Source organism: Garra rufa, chromosome 1 (genome assembly GCF_049309525.1).
Source record: "Garra rufa chromosome 1, GarRuf1.0, whole genome shotgun sequence".
Classification (NCBI taxonomy): Eukaryota; Metazoa; Chordata; class Actinopteri; order Cypriniformes; family Cyprinidae; genus Garra; species Garra rufa.
In genome coordinates, this window is record NC_133361.1 from 35027034 (window position 1) to 35047314 (window position 20281).

A 20281-nucleotide genomic window follows, 5' to 3' on the forward strand; every position below is an offset into this window, starting at 1 on the left:
CACCAAGTATGCATTTATTTCATCCAAAGTACAGCTAAAACAGTAAAAAATTTACAAATATTTTTAGTATTTAAAATAACTGCTTTTTATTTTAATGATCAATTAATTTTGAATACTTTTTTTATTTGAAAATCCTTCTAATATTCTGATTTGCTGCTCAAAAAACATTTATTATTATGTTAAAAACAGCTGAGTAGAATTTGTTCCGGTGTCTTTGATGAATAGAAAGTTCAGAAGAACAGCATTTATCTGAAATAGAAATCTTTTGTAACATTGTAAATGTCTTTATCATCACGTTTGATCAATTTAAAGCGTCCTTGCTAAATAAAAGTATTTATTTTAAGCTTTTGAATGATATAGTGTATAATGTTACAAAAGTTTTTTTATTTCAGATAAATGCTAATCTTTGGATCTGTTTATTTATCAAAGAATCCTGAAAATATTTTTAAAATATTGATAATAATAATAATAATAATAATAATAATAAATGTTTCTTCAACAGCAAGTCAGTATATTAGAATGATTTCTGAAGGATCGTATGACACTGAAGACTGGAGTAATGATGCTGAAAATTGAGCTTTTACCACAGGAATACATTTTAAAATATATTCAAATAGAAAACAGTCATTTTAAATATTAAAAATATTTGTGTTATATATGTTTTTCCTGTACTTTTATCAAATAAATGCAGGCCTGGTTAACAGAAGAGACTTCTTTAAAAAACATTGAAACTCTTACTGTTCAAAAACTTCTGACTGGTAGTGTATTCAAACTGAATAAATTGATCTTTTAATACATATTTTCAAAATGTAATAATATAAATAAATGTTTTATATGATATTAATAAAAAAAAAGAAAAAGAAATAAAACAATTAAAAAACAATCTCAAGGAGACCGTGATATTTGGAATCAAATATTGGTATCAAAATGTTGAAAACCACTTTGATGTAAAAATAAACAGTAAACTTAATATTTATTGCAATGTCATTTTTTGCCAACAGTAATTTAGTAACTACTATTATCACAATATCACAATATAGGCTATTAAATTAAGGCAATAAGTGAAACTTATTGCTGTACCTGATATATTTAATAAATAACCTGTAATTTAAACTTGACCTGAATTTTCTTAGTATTGCCAGTTTCCTCCATTGTCGGTTTCCTCTGTTTGCGCAACTAACGCGCAGCTTTGATGTTGTTTAATGTAAACCCATACGTCCTACGTCATGCATTACGTCAATAATGCTCTCAAGTCTGTTCTTTCTGCCTATTTGTGTATTTATTTTTCGCTTATTTCGATAAAGAGTTCTTTCGGTACATTTTAACAAATATCGATCGGCTCACGTTTGCTGGCCTTCACGTTGTGAAAGCATAGAGTAGCCGGAGTTTGCGCATGCGCAGTGCGCGTCCGTTAGGCCGTTGCTGTTGGAGCGGGAATACGCATAGTGATTGACTGACAGCACCACATCTCTCACCTTTGCTGGCCGTACAGCTGAAATAACAGGACAGCATGCCTCGAGAAATTATCACCCTGCAGCTGGGACAGTGCGGGAATCAAAGTGAGCCATTCGCTGTATTACCTTCTGTTTGATGATCTCTGCATAAACAGTTAGCTAGCTAGCTACAGTGGCTATCACATTGGATAGCTTTGAAATGACTCAATACATACAGTCAATATGGTTTAGGTTGGTTGCAGGAGCTCACTAGGTCAACATATTCACTAGTTCCCACTTATTGACTACTTTTAACATGTGTTTGTTTGCTAATTAGTAATGATACATATTTAATGCTGTCAGTTGGAGATAACTGTAATGAGTCAAATTTCATTACAGTAACTTCGTGACTTAACCAACTTGGCCATCTAGTGTGTTTTTGTATCCACATAATTCTAAACGTTGCTTTGTATTATTTACCATCACGCTTGACAGTTTTAGCTAGAGGGATTTGCATTGTGTTTATGTTTAACTCTGAGACAAATGGGGTTCATATGCAGTTTGAGTCTCATGTGAGCTGAAGAAGAATGTGTCAGACCTTGTCATTAAAAGCAAATGTGACCCTGGACCACAAAACCAGTCATAAAGGTCAATTTTTTTTTTATTAATTGAAAACTGAATAAATAAGTTTTCCAGTTGTTGGATAGGACAATATTTGGCCAAGATATTTTTGAAAATCTGGAATCTGAGTGTGCAAAAAAAAAAAAAAAAATCTAAATATTGATTAAATTTTAATATATATTTACAGTAGGAAATTTACAAAATGTCTTCATGGAACATGATGTTTACTTAATATATTGATTTTTGGTAAAAGAAAAATCGTCCATTTTGACCCATACAATGTATTTTTAGCTATTGCTACAAATATACCCGTGCTACTTAAGACTGGTTTAGTGGTCCAGGGTCACAAGTGATTATAAGTCTTACAAGTGTTGTTAAGAAACAAGCATCAATGGACTGATTTGTGTGTTTATTCTCTCTCTTTGCAGTTGGTTTTGAGTTTTGGAAGCAGCTGTGTGCTGAGCATGGCATCAGCCCCGAGGGCATCGTAGAGGAGTTTGCCACTGAGGGTACGGACCGGAAAGATGTCTTCTTTTATCAGGTAAACAAATATAGACTAATAAGGCATTTGGAGCTAATCAATCACCAGTCATAATCAAAACAAGATTGCTGCTCTAAAGTCTTTGTTTTGTTCAGCGAGTCTATATAGACACTGCCGTTCAAAGGTTTGGGATCTGTAAAAGTTTGTGTTTTTTAAAGAAGTCTCTTATGCTCATTAAGGCTGCATTTATTTGATCAAAAATACAGAACAACTTAAATATTATTACAATTTAAAACAACTGTTTTCTATGTGAGTATACTTTAAAAAATAATTTATTTGTGTGATCAAAGCTGAATTTTCAGCATCATTACTCCAGTCTTTAGTGTCACATTAACTTCTAAAATCACTCTAATATGATTTATTATTAGTGTTGAAAACAGTTTTTGCTGCTTAATTATTTTTTGGAACCTGTGATACTTTTTTCAGGATACTTTGATAAATAAAAAGTCAAAAAGAACAGGATTTATTCAAGATAGAAAACCTTTGTAACAATATACACAACCATTTATAAGTTTGAGGTCAGTGTATTTATAGGGGGGAAATATGCTTTTATTCAGCAAGGATGTGTTGAATTGATGAAAACTGATAATTAATACGTATATTATTAAAAAAAGATTTATATTTTAAATAGATGCTGTTCTTTTTAACATTTTATTTATAAAAGAATCCTGAAAAATATCAGAAGTTCCAAAAAACATTAAGCAGCACACCTGTTTTCAACATTGATAATAAATCAGCATATTAGAATGATTTCTGAAGGATCATGTGACACTGAAGAATGGAGTAATGGTTAATGAAAATGTAGCTTTGCATGAAAGGAACAAATTATATTTTTATATAAAATATGAAAAACTTGGGACACACACTTGTTACTGTGTAATTATACATTTAAGTACTGAGTAATATTAACTACATGTACTTACTATATGGTTAGGATTAGGGTTTGGCTTAGGGTTATTTGCATGTTATTATGTATAATTGCTATTATAATAGTACATACATGTAACGTGTAACAAGATCACCTGTTTCCAAAACTTGAAATACAAATGAACACATCAGTAAGATTCTTCATTGTTAGTTAGGAGTTCAATAGTTGACCACCAGATGGAGCCAGGTTCCAATATTTGCATCTGTTGTAAGTCCATTATCCATCTGGAATCATTATGTGGAGGCGTTTTCACAGTCTGATGGAAAAATTAATTTGAAATAAATGGCACAGCTGCTAGTTCCATTTTTTCGGACCAAAAGCCTGTTCCAATTAGAGACCAAAATTAGTTATTTCACAGAAACTGCAGTGAAATCCTAATGTTTTCAAAGGGACTGCTTATATTTCTTCTGATCTGCTAGATTTATACATTTTGTGTGGTTTGTGGAATTAAATATTTATTAGATATTGTTCAAAGTATGTGTATTTGCTGGGATATGAGGTTTTATTGCATTTGCCCTTTTATTAATGCTTTGACTTTCTTAGCACTGTCAAAATAAAAGTTCCTCTTTTGACATTTATAGACAGAAAAAGATAAACTTATAGGTCGATGCCAACTATCTGCCAGTATGTCAACCTTGCCTGCATATCGGTCGACCACTAATGTAAAGCAGCACAGTAGTCAGTTTACTACTGATATTGTGACCCTGGAGCACAAAACCAGTCTTAAGTCGCTGGGGTATATTTGTAGCAATAGCCAAAAATACATTGTATGGGTCAAAATTATTGATTTTTCTTTTATGTCAAAAATCATTAGGAAATTAAGTAAAGATCATGTTACATTAAGATTTTTTGTAAAATTCCTACTGTAAACCTATCAAAATGTAATTTTTGATTAGTAATATGCATTGTTAAAAAACTTAATTTGGACAACTTTAAAGGTGATTTTCTCAGTATTTTGATTTTTTTTGCACCCTCAGATTCCAGATTTTCAAATAGATGTATCTCGGCCAAATATTGCCCTATCCTAACAAACTATACATCAATAGAAAGCTTATTTATTGAGCTTTCATATGATGTATATATCTCAGTTTTGTAAAATTTAACCTTATGACTGGTTTTGTGGTCCAGGGTCACATATTACACACTGTAGGATATATTCTTGAATTCTCATGGATGCTTTCACAATAATCATCTCGAGTAGACATGACTTGATTCTCATTTCTGAAATAGAGCATCCTTTTGTTCTTTCGTTGTAAGGAGTATTAGGAAGCACTTACGGAAATGTAATTCCTATTGATCTTTTTCTTGTTTCGCCCCCTTCAGGCAGATGATGAGCACTACATCCCTCGTGCTGTGCTTTTGGACTTGGAGCCCCGAGTCATCCACACCATCCTGAACTCCCCCTATGCCAACCTGTACAACCCTGAGAACATCTACCTGTCTGAGCATGGCGGTGGAGCCGGTAACAACTGGGCCAGTGGCTTCTCTCAGGTACAATGAGTGATGTTAGACATCAGATAATTGCTGATTTTTTTTTTTTATGTCAAATTTACTTTATATTTACTTTTTTTGCAGTTCACATAATGTGACAATAAAATTTTTATACAGATATTACAGATATATATATTACAGATGTTTAATGCAGTCTCTCAGGGCCAGAATTTCGGTGTGTGATTGCAGAAAATGGGCAATTGCACTTAAAATGCAACATTTATTCACTAGCATGTAGGTTGAATGAGCAAATTAATCCAAACAGATCAAATCAGTCATTTGAAATCTTTCTTTTAGATTGTAATTTTTTCAATCAGTACAGATGATTCAGCACTTTTGTAGTTTTGTGTCTAATGCTATGAGAGTGTGAAGGTTGATAAATTAAATTGAAACAGCCTCCATTTCTGTTAAACTCTATGATACTGGTTATACTCTCTACAATTTTTATATAGTTCCTATATTAATAGTCAACTGAACAGAACATCCTTAAATAATGTGTCAGAGATGTGTTCTTTACACAAACAGACACTAACAGACGACAGTACTGATGAACAACACAAAATGTAATCTGACTGCACTTTAATGTTCCACTTAAATTTTTAGTTAAAATAAATTCAATTAAAAGTTTGAAATCTAATGTTTTTTTGATGTAAGCAGTTGCACAACAAAAATTACACCATTTGTCATTTAAGGCAAGGCAAGGCAAGTTTATTTATATAGCACATTTCATACACAATGGTAATTCAAAGTGCTGTACATAAAAAGGAATTAAAATCACAATAGCATAAAAATTTAAAATAATAATCACAACAATAAAAACAAAATTAAGAACATTTAAGATGATTTAAAAAAAAAAAAAAAAAAAATGATTTCAAATTAATTAATACAGTAAAATGATTATACATAAAATAGTGCAAACTGTTCGGACGTAGCACAGTGCTCATTCAATAAATGCACAACTGAACAGGTGAGTTTTGAGTCTGCATTTAAATGTGGCTAATGTATTAGCACATCTGATCTCTTCTGGAAGCTGGTTCCAACTGCGGGCGGCATAATAGCTAAAAGCGGATTCCCCTTGTTTTGTGTGAACCCTTGATATTACTAACTGACTCGATCCTAGTGATCTGAGTTGTCTGTTAGGTTTATATTCAGTGAGCATATCTGCAATGTATGTAGGTCCTAGGCCATTGAGTGCTTTATAAACAAGTAAAAGTACTTTAAAATCTATCCTAAACATAACTGGAAGCCAGTGTAAGGACCTGAGGACTGGTGTAATATGCTCTGATTTTTTGGTTCTAGTCAGAATCCTGGCAGCAGCGTTCTGTATGAGCTGCAGCTGTCTAATGGTCTTCTTGGGAAGGCCAGTGAGGAGACCATCATTTAGTGAAAGTTGTACACTTTCTAACTATATAAATGATTTAGCACATTGCATCAATTGTAGGAACACATACATTAAATAATTCAACATTAGGATGAGATAACTTTATACTGTAATTTCTAAAAATTATGTAAGAAATATAACCCCACCTCCCTCCAGTCAAGTTAGGGGGGAAAAAAACACCCCTCCATTTTCCAAAATGAAATTCAGACCCTTTTTCAATTACGATGTGGTCATAAGAAGTGCATATACAATAAATATACAAAAAAATGACCGGTTCATGTTTGTCAACCTTAACCTTTTGGAATTAAAATGTGGTCAACATGTTTGTTCATTTCAGGGAGAAAAAATCCATGAGGACATCTTTGACATCATTGACAGAGAGGCAGATGGCAGTGACAGTCTGGAGGTACGGCTCTCAGTTAGGGCTGTGCAATAAATCGCATGCGATTGTCATGCGTATCTCATCAGTAAAGCGTATTGCACCGAAAAGCTACGCAATATCGCATTCAAAATCGAATGCGATTCATCCGCGATTTTGAACGCGATATTGCGTAGCTTTTCAGTGATCTACGGCTCAGTGTTTTAAATACCGCGCCATCTGAACGCACGTGATGGAGATTTCCTATTAATCACAGAACCGGCTTTACTGATGAGATACGCATGACAATCGCATGCGATTTATTGCACAGCCCTACTCTCAATGACTGTTTACTTCTTTGTCTGAAGGAAGTGGTTTAACATACAATATCAAATTTACTTAGAAATGAAAAAGTAGCTTGAAGCAAATGGTGAAAGAAATTGAGTATTATGAATGGGTTGGTTTTGTCATTCATTAATACCATTTTCTCTGACTCGTGGAGAATAATTGAGTTTTAAACTGATTCAGTTTTTAAACAAAGTAAAACACTTTTTGATGATCTCCAGATGGTAAAATGACGTACCATTTGACGCACTTACATTTTTTTTTCTCAATTGCTTTATTTATTTATTTATTTACCTGTACCCCTTTCTACAGTGCTCTGTCTGTTCTTAGGTTGCTGACATACATAGACCTATGTTTACATATAGCTACATTTGTATGTGATTGTCCACAGGCGGTCATCCAAAAGTGCTTTTGTATGCCTTTTTTGCGCTCTTAATTTACAAGATACAGATGTTCCTCGCATTAAAACAACAGACTCAGCCCTCCCTGCGTAATCTGTGTCATTCACTTTATTACCCACAATTACTGGTGTGTGCTTGCACATGTATAACTTGTATGTAACTGGAGGTTAGGGAGTGGTTTTTGAGGATGATGTTACCAGTCAGTTAGTTGCATGCACGTGTGCGTGAGTGTAGCATATCATGCTAACTGCCAAAAGGTGAGTGACCATCACAGAAATTAGTCAGGGCTTGAGGCAAAGAAAAATTCACCAGAATTTTAAAATGTGGGGGCAAAAATATTCTGAGAGAAAGATTGTGATAGAATTGACCATATTTATTTTTGGCTGAATTATACTTTTGAAATGTATTCCAGCAAAGTATTCAGTTCAGTATTTAGTTATTTATTATTATTATTTTATTTACATTAACTTCATTTTGGGGTCAGTAAGATTTTTAAGTTAAAATAAATATCTTTTGTTCACCAAGGCTGCATTTATTTTATCTGTAAAATTGTAAAATTTTTGTACAATAAAAATAACATTTTTGAAATGTAATTTATCCCTATGATGCAAAGATAAATTTTCAGCATCATCACTCCAGATCCCTCAGAAATCATTCTGATATGTGACCCTGGACCACAAAACCAGTCTTAAGTAGCACAGGCATATTTGTAGCAATAGCCAAAAATACAATGTATGCGTCAAAATTATAGATTTTTCTTTTATGCCAAAAATCATTAGTATATTAAGTAAAAATCATGTTTCATGAAGATATTTTGTAAATTGCCCACCATAAGTATATCCAAAAATAATTTTTGATTAGTAATTAGTAATATGCATTGATAAGAACTTTATTTGGACAACTTTAAAAAGCGATTTTATCATTCCAAGATTTTCAAGTAGTTGTATCTCTGCTAAATATTCTCAAGTCAAGTCAAGTCAAGTCACCTTTATCTATATAGCGCTTTTAACAATACAGATTGTGTCAAAGCAACTGCACAGTATTTAAACAGAACAATAGTGTGTAAGTAAGGCATTATTGTAAATAATCAATTTTCAGTTAAAGGCAGTTCATCAATGAATTCAGTGATATCATTGTCAGTTCAGTTCAAAAAGTATACGATATCGCTGGAAAGTGTAGATAGATTGTCCTATCCTAATGAACCATACATCAAAGGAATGCATATTTATTCAGCTTTTATGACTGGTTTTGTGATCCAGGGTCACATATGCTGATTTGCTGCTGATGTAAAGTTTATATGCAATATTGCCAAAATCCCATTATTCTTTCTGGTTAGCACCTGAAGCACTTTAGTACTCATGTACATGTGTTTTATATGTTAAACGTTGTGTTTTTGTCTTTTACAGGGGTTTGTGCTTTGCCACTCTATTGCTGGGGGAACAGGATCTGGTCTCGGGTCCTACCTGCTGGAGAGACTGAATGACAGGTGTGAAAAAACACTGATGTTGGACTCAAAACGACTTTGAATCCCCCTGCTCTGACTGATTTTTGCAGTCCACACTCCCTCTCCTGAAGCACAGATCCACACCCTTTGCATTGTTCGTCTAGACTTGCAGTTATGAAGCGTTTGGGTGGCAGTCAGTGTAATTAGAGGGAGATGCAGGCAGCAGCCATCACCGGGTGTAATTACCTCTCTTTAGGGGTGTGTTTAATACCATTGCGTGTGCAACCTCAAGGGCACCAACGGCGTTCAGCTGGGCGCGTGTTCTTGTGCCTTAAACATTTAGCCGTTCTTCTGTCTTTTTTTAGGTATCCTAAAAAACTGGTCCAGACCTACTCTGTCTTCCCTAACCAGGATGAGATGAGTGATGTTGTCGTACAGCCATATAATTCTCTTCTGACACTAAAGAGACTGACCCAGAATGCAGACTGTGTGGTGAGTGAAGGAACACTTGCACACACACACACACACACACACACACACACACACACACACACACACACACTCTGTTAACCTTTTCAGCTGGCCTAGAATGTGTGAGGTGGTGTAACACACCGGTACGCACACTCACACACACTCCTGTGGATCTTAAATGAATGTGTCCCTCTCATATACTCTAACTGCACATTTCCTCAGTTACACAATCCACCTTCCCAAACAGACCTTCTTTCTTCCTCTCATGCTTTCATTCCCCAAACAGCAGCGGATGGAGAAAAGAGGGTCAGTCCTATGTGATTATCCACTTCGCTCCTTCCATTTCCTCCTCATTAACAATAGCTTGGTCCGTGGGTTGATTTCATAAACCATGTGGAGTGCTGTCATATCTGTACATCTGGCCTGGAAATTTATAGATATGTCAACACTTGCTATTTTACTTTCATGCTGATAGTCATCAGCACATGATTGAGCTGATATTTATTCAACAAACACATCCTATTGACTCTCTGAGAAGCCAGTAATTGTGTTTGTATATCCTTATTTGAGTTTTAAAGGGATTTATGGGTTTTATCGCCATAGCAAACGACTAAAGCATTATAACATTATTCATATCTCCAGCAAATCTCCATGTGTGAGGCCTGCGGTTCAGAATAGATTGGGCTTTAGTGGAGCAAATGTCATTAGTAAAGGGTAAGATCTGTTTTATGCATATTGTGTTTCTTGCAGCTGTCTGCTAGCTTCATTATCGTCTCTGGCTGATATAATAATGTCAGATCAGAGAGTCGGCACAAAAGATGAGGAGGTTAATAGAGGTAGATGACTTTCTGGCTTTCTTTGATAAGAATGCAGAGTTAGACTTAACACCAAGTCTGAGGATTTTTTCTTAATTCTTATTTGAAAAGAAAGCAACTTCTGTTATCGTGTATTCACCATCACGTTCTTCTAAAACCGTAAGACTTCATCTTCGAAACACAAATTTCAATAAAATCAACCAAGACTTCTGTTCCTCCTTTAAAAAGTCAGTTTCACCTAAACATTCTGGTTTGTATATAAAAATATTTCACGTATAAAATATTATAGTATAAATGTAATACAAATTAGGGACAAAGATTTGTTTTTTAGTTCATCATCTTAAATTTGAATTACATTGGCCAAGAAAGATCATGTTGAACTTGAAATTGGAATTTCATTGGTTCTCAACAAGGTTTGCAAAAAACCACAAAATGATTCTAAAATAAATAATCATCAGCATGGTCAAATAGGGGTGTGCGATGTATATCGTTTACAATAATATTGTAATTGTTCTTTGAATGATATGCGATTTATCGTGTATATCGCAGACACCAAACAAAAACACACCCAGAGAGTGCACACATACACTATGAGATGTAGGTTAGATTGCTGTGTGAGCACATTTAGAGTTCATGCTTCACTGCGTGATGTAGTCTTTTGAAATACATTTAGAATTCCCCAGAATTCAAGATAAGTGGGCAAATATTCCTCCATATGACTTTTTTAATACTTATATCATCTGAAATATTTAATATAACACGAAGAGTAGTTTTTTTTCTCTCTAAATATCAGTGTGATCGCAAATATGATACTGATTTTACAAAACAAAATAAACAGTAAGTCAAATAAACAGTAAGTTAATATTAATTGAGTTACATTTAGACACAAGTTCCTGTTTTTGCTGTATTCTGTCCATAAAAATGGTTCCTATTTTGTGTTGAAATGTTTAATTACTAAATCAATCAGCCATTTGAATGAATCAGTTGAATAAATGACTCAATGGCTCACTCATGCAAAATTATTTCAAATATCAGTTTCCATAGTTTTTTTTTTTTTAACATCAAAACGTTAATTATGCATTTGTAACTGCAGGTTAAATGCATTCATGTCCTGCATTAAATAGTCTGTGTAAATGCATCTAAATGCCACTTCACATGCAGATTGTGTGCCACCTCTTCATTGCAAACACAAATTTTGTCGATACTGATTTTATTTAACTGTCTTACTATTTAAATTTGAATTTAAATTCAATTTAAACTTATTGGAAAAGTTAATTTCTGTTACTCCTGCAAACTAACCACAAAAAAATAGGAAGAATATCAAAAGCTTTGGGAGTCAGCTGTCCACGACAGTCCTAAACCTGCCAAAACAGCCCAATAACATGCTCAAAATATTGTCTATTTATCATTGACAAAATTCTGGACAATATTGAGATGTGAATATTGCACACCTCAGTCAAAAAATGAGCACAGCCATCAAAAGAGATTGTAGTTTTCATATACCACATATAGACACTAGACATACCTTATATCCATTTGTGTCTTTCTGGAAATCGAATGAGCTTATCAATGTTAGTGTCATGCTCTACCAGTGTGTTGCTTTGTTCTGCAAGATTCTCTATTTTGTAGTTTGAATTGCAGATTTGCATACTGGTGTTATCCTTATTCAAATTTAAATAGCATTGTCAATTTAGTTCAAAAGGGGTTTGTCGACTCGAATTGGGTAAAGATCTTAGGACCTGAGAACACCAACAACTCACACTCCTGACACGTAGTTAAAAATCTCTCATTTCTTTCTCTCTCTATGTCTCTTTCAGGTGGTGCTGGACAACACAGCTTTAAACAGAATCGCCACAGACCGGCTGCACATTCAGAACCCCTCGTTTTCTCAGATCAACCAACTGGTGAGTTTTACAAGTAAAGTAATTTACAAATTAACATGTAAAAATACAGGGCCCTGAGCTGAGGCATTCAAACCCAAAGAGAGTCCTTTTTACGTTAAAGCCCATCCCTGCAGCTGACAGAGGGACTGGCCTGGTGTGGTTCATGTAGGGACAGTAGAGTCACTCCTTATTAATCACAGTTGGGCGCTGCCAGCTCTCCTGCGATAAGATGTGCATTTACCTACTTCAGACTCAGAAAACCAACCTAACTTTTAAGCCAGCTGTTGTTTGGCAACGAGACAAATTCGAGAATGACTTCAGTATACGTAAGTATACTGAAAGTAAATGTATAAGCTAAACCACAAAATGTTGGAAAGCAGCTGGGTGGTCTATAAGCTGTATTGTTTTATCTGCCATGTAAATTTAAAATAGCGCAGTCTGTCAGTTTTGGGAGAATGAAACATGGGGAGTTGCCTGATCCGAAAGTTGTAATCAGCAGCCTGACATGCTGTTGTGTCACATTCTAATGAGGTAGTAATAAATAACCAGTGACATCCCATGCAGCGCTCATCTATGCTTTCCTCTTATACGCCCATTCTTACAGCACTCATCTCTGAGGTTATTAGTTCACTTTGTCGACTCATCCATCACTGTCTTCATCACCTCTAATAGAGTCATATGAAGTGGTGAACTTTAACAATACAGTGCATAGATTTCTGAAAAGGGTGACCAGAGTGCTAATAGAAAACCTGTTTCACCAGTCTAGGCTATTGTGTTTTTAAACACCAGCTGCTTTTACATATACGACACATTTCAAGTGTACCATTAGCACACCCAAATAATTAAAACACAATATAAAATGAAAATGAAGGTCACTGGTCTGTTTTTTTGCCATTCACTTGGATTGTCAAAAAACAAGTTTGCATTTCTTTAACAGGTGTCTACTATCATGTCAGCGAGCACAACAACACTCCGTTACCCTGGATATATGAACAATGATCTGATTGGTCTGATTGCGTCACTCATCCCCACTCCACGTCTCCACTTCCTCATGACTGGATACACACCGCTGACCACCGATCAGGCCGTAAGTTGGTCAAACATGGGAATTTGCATTAAGATGCAGAAATGCAAATGAACTTTGTAGCTCTGCTCTGAGAGTCTACTAAGCTGTTGTCTGCAGTCTGTATAGACAACTATCAGTCTATCAATGTGTCTATCTATCTATTAATTTCTTTTAATTCATTAATTTATGAATTACTCACGCTCATGTTGTTCCAAACCTGTAAGACCTTTGTTCATCTTCGGAACACAAATTAAGATATTTTTGATCAAATTCAAGAGCTTTCTGGCCCTGCATTGACAGAAAGGGTATACCACATTCAAGACCCAGAAAGGTAGTAAGGACATCATTAAAATAGTTATTTGTCAATATTAAAACCATAATCTGTGACCTGGGATCACAAAACCATTCTTAAGTAGCATTTGTAGCAATAGCCAAAAATACATTGTATGGGTCAAAATTATCTTTTTTTTTTTTTAATGCTGAAAACCATTAGGAGATTAAGATCATGTTCCATGAAGATATGCACCGCTAAGAACTTCATTTGAACAACTTTAAAAGCAATTTTCTCAGCATTTAGATTTTTTTGCACCCTCAGATTCCAGATTCACAGTTTCCAATATTGTCCTATCCAACCTAACAAACCATACATCAATAAAAAGCTTAATTATTCTGTTTTCAGGTTTCAGACTGGTTTTGTAGTACAGGGTCATATTTTACGATGTTACTCTTGTGAACGTGCGTTAACTGACACCGAGGAGGCAAAATTGTTGAATTTAAGTTATTTCAAAAGTATTCTCATTGCTTCATAAAATTACGATTGAACCACTTGGACAATTTTAACAATGTCCTTACTACATTTCCAGACATTCAACATGTCAGTTGCGTTGCTGTCTATGCAGGGTTAGAAAGCTCTTGGGTTTCATAAAAAATATCTTCATTTGTGTTCTGAAGATGAACAAAGGTCTGACAGGTTTGGAACGACATGAGGGTGAGGAATTAATGACAGAAGTTTAATATTTTGCTTAAAAATTAACTTCTTCTCAGGTGGCAAGTGTGAGGAAGACTACAGTTCTTGATGTGATGAGGAGACTCCTGCAGCCCAAGAATGTCATGGTGTCCACAGGCCGAGACCGTCAGACCAATCATTGCTACATTGCCATTCTCAACATCATTCAGGGAGAGGTGGACCCAACACAGGTGTGAGCATATTAGATAAACACAGCACATTTTAAGTTATATGTGCATGTGCTTATGTTTATATGCGTCTTTTCAGGTCCATAAGAGTCTGCAGAGAATAAGGGAGAGGAAGTTAGCTAATTTCATCCCGTGGGGTCCAGCTAGTATTCAGGTGGCACTGTCCCGCCGATCTCCCTACCTGCCCTCAGCTCATCGTGTCAGTGGACTTATGATGGCTAATCACACCAGCATCTCCTCAGTAAGACCTGATCCTACTTTCTCCATGTCTGTATTAATCAAAAATGGGTGATATTGGTCATTGGGCCAATCATTAGAAATGTATTGTTGTTAATTTCATCTGTATCAATTGGTATTGGATATACAAAGTTTGGCTTTGGTAAGATTTTTAATGTTTTGGAAGTCTCTTATGCTCATCAAGACTTTAATTATTAAATTGAAAATAGAGTAAATCAGTAATATTGTAAAATATTTGTAAAATTTGAAATAACCGTTTCTATTTTAAAATAATTTAAAATAATATATTCCTGTTGCAGCAAGGCTAAATTGTCAGCATCATTACTCTAGTCTTTAGTGTCATGATCCTTCAGAAATCATTCTAATATACTGATTTGCTGCTTTAGAAACAGTTTTTCTTCTTATTAATGTTGAAAACAATTGTGCCGCCTAATATTTTGGCAGAAACTGCAATACCTTTTTTGATGAATAGAAAGTTCAAAAGAACAGCAATTGTTGAAATAGATTTTAGGAACATTATAAAATAGTTTGCTGTCACTTGATAAATTTTATGCAGTCTTGCCGAATAAAAGTGTTAATTTGTAAAAAAAAAATTAATTACTGCCCCCAAAACTTTTAAGCAGTAGTGTATAACGCCTCATTTTGGATTGTTTGTTATAAATAATTGACTATTTTTTTTAATGCTCAGTTCTCCTATTTTTACATTTACATTTTTGATAACACTGTTAAAAGTAATTTTTAGCTAAAGATATTCATCTCAAAATTTACATCTATATTCATAGTGTACATTATAATTTTGTGATGCCTAAATTCAATAGAAATTAGCTAGATTGATTTTAATTTTAATGTTTTATTTTTAGTTTATTTTGACAAAATACTAGAATAGAATGGAATTTTAATATTGGCCATTTATGGGTTTATTGGCTGTGGAATGAATATTATTACTTGAAATAATTATAATCAATATAGTATTTAGTTATTCCTATAAAGTTCATTAGTTATTTTCTCAGACCTAAACAGAGTGTCAATGGTTGCGAAAACCCAGGAAATATCAAGCAATTTTTAAAATTGTGCTTTCCAGGCCTGGAAAATGTATAGCAAATCAATAGCAAATATGTGAGCCCGGACCAGTTATAAGGATCGGTTCTTTGTTCTTTGGAAATGAGATTTGTACATCTTCTGAAAGCTTTCCACTGATGTTTGTTAGGATAGGACAATATTTGCCTGAGATACAACTATTTGAAAATCTGAGGGTGCAAAAAATCTAAATATTGAAATGAAGTTCTTAGCAATGCATATTACTAATCAAAAATTAAGTTTTGATATATTTGCGGTAGGAAATTTGCTAAATATCTTAATGGAACATGATCTTTACTTAATATCCTAATGATTTTTGGCATAAAAGAAAAATCTATAATTTTGACAAATACAGTGTATTTTTGGCTGTTGCTACGGGTTTTGTGGTCCAGGGTCACATACAAGCATGTGGTTATGTTCAACTCTTACTCAACTCACCAGCTAGACAGTTCATAAGTGCAATTGCTATGAAATGTTTTCAAAAATCCATATCTGGTAATTGCAGATGACTGGAAAAGTCATGGAAATTCATCGGTGAAAAGATGTGGGGGAAAAACAGACAACTTTTATGTATAAAGGCTCTATTTGACTCTTTAATCTCCGTTCTCCTCTCCCTCACTCCTAGTTGTTTGAGCGTACCTGTCGTCAGTATGATAAGCTGAGGAAAAGGGAGGCCTTTCTCGAGCAGTTCAGGAAGGAGGACATATTCAAGGACAACTTCGACGAGCTGGATAACTCTCGCGAGGTGGTGCAGCAGCTCGTGGACGAATACAGCGCCGCCACGCGTCCCGACTACATCTCCTGGGGCACGCAAGAGCAGTGAAACCCCCTCTGCTTACTCCCTAAAGCTCTTAGAGCAGAAAAAGGCAAGCTCTAAACTCATCCTGTAAAATACACAGTGACTCCAGTAGCGAATAACAGACTTTCAGTAGTGAATGCACCTCCAGAGACTCGCGTCCATTAATCTTTCACAGCTCGCCATAGAACAGTGTGGTGAGAACCACTCATGTATGTATATACATGTTGTTCGTCATGTGTACGGGCCTATAGAAGAGTTCTTCATAACCTGGTGCCTCTATCCTGAGCGGTAACTTTCATTCTTTCTCTCTCTTTCCGATTTCTTTGATCAGAGAATTTATGGCTCTGTCTTAATCTATTTTTGTACTGCACTCTGCACTCTTCCGCACAAAATCTACATCAATCTACGTCAAGGTAGCCTGCACACAAACTTCCCTGACCACACACAGGTTGGACGTCTACACCGATAAGACTGGGTGGTCTCAGATGAATGTAACCGTAGGAGGGAGTGTGAAAGATTAAGCCTCTTAGAAGAGATCAGACTAGAAGCAGCTTATGAATACACCACCTCACTCCCTCACGTTCACGCATGCATGCTTTTAGACAAAAGGCGCTTGCTTTCAGGGGATAGACTATGATTGTGTGATTGAATCAATTTTCCTCTCCAGATTACTCTCCAAGATTATTTTAAGAGTTTCGAGAGACGATCAGTAAAGTCAAGTGTTATGCTGTACCTCAAATCCATCCAATCGTCAAACCCTCATCGGGGTCTTTTTCTAGTCAATCAAATCAGTGATGTTACCTCAAAGAAAGTCTGGCAGAATCAATCATACAGCACAATCCCAACTCATCACATTTCCTCATTTGAATAATTTATTCTTCTGCTCCAGATTTCTGTCTCAGTGCTTTCTTTTCCCTGGTTACCACATATTATTAGTGTTATACTGTGTATATAGTTTGCTGTCAGACTTGATGCATTTACTTGAAGTTCATGAGATTGAATAAATGTTTTTCTACAAGATCATTCACGTAGCGTGTAAGTACTGATCAAACTTTAGTTCCGGGTTGATGCGCAGACATAACCGACTGTTTTTGTAACTCTGGTGTGTTTTTAACATAAACTTGTGTGTATTTGACTGTTTACGCACAAAAAGACATGAAAGAGAACTTAATTTAGTACTCGCATTCCTTGTGAGCGTGCTTGGGATGTGTCCAATCAGAAGTTTAAACTAATATGGCACATGATTTTAGCATGATAGACATGATAATCAAACCCAAACAGATGTTTTTACACAGTCTGAGTTATAAGCTGTAAAGACACAGCTCTATTCTGGAAAAGGGGGTGGGTGGCAGCAGCTCATTTGCATTTAAAGAGCATGCATAAAACCAGCATGTTTCTGCTTTCACGCAAAATAGGCATTTATTAAAATGATATAATACATGATCTGTGGGGTATTTTGAGCTGAAACTTCACAGACACATTCTGGGGACACCTGAGACTTAAATAACATATTGTACAAACAGGCATAATGTTTCATATAACTGTCCAAAAGAACCGGTTTGCTGAAATGAATCGAACTTTGCATAACTATATTCCAGTACGTGCAAAATATGCTGATAAGCTGAATCAAGAACATGCTGTACATCAGGTGTGTCTAATCCTGCTCCTGGCGGGCTTTGTTCAGCTCCAACCTGTCTTAACACACTTGTCTGAAACTTTCTAGTAGTCCTGAAGACCTTGATTAGCTGGTTCAGGTGTGTTTAATTGGAACAGCGGCCTTCCAGAAATGGGATAGGACACCCCTGACATACATAGGAACAGTTACACTTAATTTCTTCCAAAGGTTGCAGACATTTCATGTCTCTCCAGTGCAATTTTTTATTAGGGACATGCTGGTCCCAAAGCGGAATTTCATTGCATTATAAGTAATATATCAAATCAAGTGAACTTTACTCAGAACTGCATGTTACTTTCCTTGTAATTGCCATGTTTATTTTAACCAGTAGGTTTCAGTGAGGTTTTAAATCTTTTCTACTTAATTTTATAGGATTTTGATGCCTGACTTAATTTCATGCATTTATTACTATTTAATAAAGCTTATTCAAGCTTATAGCCATATAGATTTTGACTATTTAATCATAACTGTTAGCAGTCAATACTCTATTTATAACATGTCTAAATATTATTACGTCTGTTAATACTCACATATTATAGAAGTTAACTTCCAGAACAAAAATTTACAGATAATTTACTTACCCCTTTGTCATCTGAGATGTTCATGTCTTTCTTTCTTCAGGCATAAAGAAGTTATGTTTCTTGAGGAAAACATTTCAGGAATGTTCTCCATATAGTGGACTTTAACAGTGGCCGTTTGAACTTCCAAAATGCAGTTTAAATGCAGCTTCAAATGGCTCTAAATGATCCCAGCCAAGGAATAAGGGTCTTATCTAGTGAAACGGTCGGTTATTTTCTAAAAGCGATTACAATTTATATACTTTTTAAACTCAAATGCTCGTCTTGTCTAGCTCTGCGATGTGCATGCAAACTCTGTGTACTCCGGTTCAAGACAGTTAGGGTACGTCGAAAAAAAAATGAGATGGGAGTTTTCTGACCTAATTGTATTGAACCAGAGTACGCATGCACAAGACGAACATTTGAGGTTAAAAAGTATAGAAATTGTACTTTTTTCGGTTTAAATAACCGATTGTTTTGCTAGATAAGACCCTTCTTGCTTGTCTGGGATCATTTAGAGCCCTTTGAAGCTGCATTTTTGAAGTTAAAACTCGCAGGCACCATAGAAGTTCACTATATGGAGAACATTCCTGAAATGTTTTCCTCAAGAAACTTAATTATTTCTCAATTTTTGCAATTAAGTTTATATTCTGAGAAAAAAGGTCAGAATGTGAGTTTCTACCTCGCAATTCTGACTTTATAACATGCAATTGCAAGTTCAGTCAGAACTGAGATGTAAATTCGCAATTCTAAGAACATATCAGTCTTTTTTTTTCCCTCAAAATTGGACTTTATAACTCACAAATGCGAGTTTATATCACAATGGAGTAGAAAAAACTCAGAATTGGGAATTCTGACTTGAATTATGAGACAATAAACTCAATTCTGAGAACTTTTTTCCCCTCAAAACTGGACTTTATAACTCGCAATTCTGACTTTATAACACGCAATTACGAGTTCAGTCAGAACTGAGATGTAAATTTGCATTTCTAAGAACATATCAGACTTTTTCCCCCTCAAAATTGGACTTTATAACTCACAAATGCGAGTTTATATCACAATTCTGAGTAGAAAAAACTCAGAATTGTGAATTCTGACTTGAATTGCGAGACAATAAACTCAGTTCTGAGAACTTTTTTCCCCTCAAAACTGGACTTTATAACTCGCAATTCTGACTTTATAACACGCAATTACGAGTTCAGTCAGAACTGAAATGTAAATTTGCATTTCTAAGAACATATCCGTTTTTTTTCCTTAATTGGACTTTATAACTCACAAATGCGAGTTTATATCACAATTGAGTAGAAAAAAACTCAGAATTGTGAATTCTGACTTGAATTGCGAGACAAACTCTCAATTCTTAGAACTTTTTTCCCTCAAAATTGGACTTTATAACTCAAAAATGCGAGTTTATATCACAATTGAGTAGAAAAAAGTCAAAATTCACAATTCACAATGAATTGTGAGACAATAAACTCAATTCTGAGAACTTTTTTCCCCTCAAAACTGGACTTTATAACTCGCAATTGTGACTTTATAACACGCAATTACGAGTTCAGTCAGA

At 34.9% G+C, this 20281-nt stretch overlaps 1 protein-coding gene across 1 annotated transcript; it reads left to right on the forward strand.

Moving 5' to 3' along the window:
• Positions 1–1348: 1348 nt before the first annotated feature.
• On the forward strand, positions 1349–17508 carry tubg1 (tubulin, gamma 1). The gene is made up of 11 exons (XM_073833470.1): positions 1349–1559; positions 2483–2595; positions 4847–5014; positions 6733–6801; positions 8906–8985; positions 9309–9435; positions 12047–12133; positions 13050–13199; positions 14223–14375; positions 14452–14613; positions 16312–17508. The coding sequence occupies exons 1-11, from the start codon at positions 1511–1513 to the stop codon at positions 16507–16509; spliced, it is 1356 nt and encodes a 451-aa protein (XP_073689571.1). The 5' UTR covers positions 1349–1510; the 3' UTR covers positions 16510–17508.
• Positions 17509–20281: the final 2773 nt, after the last annotated feature.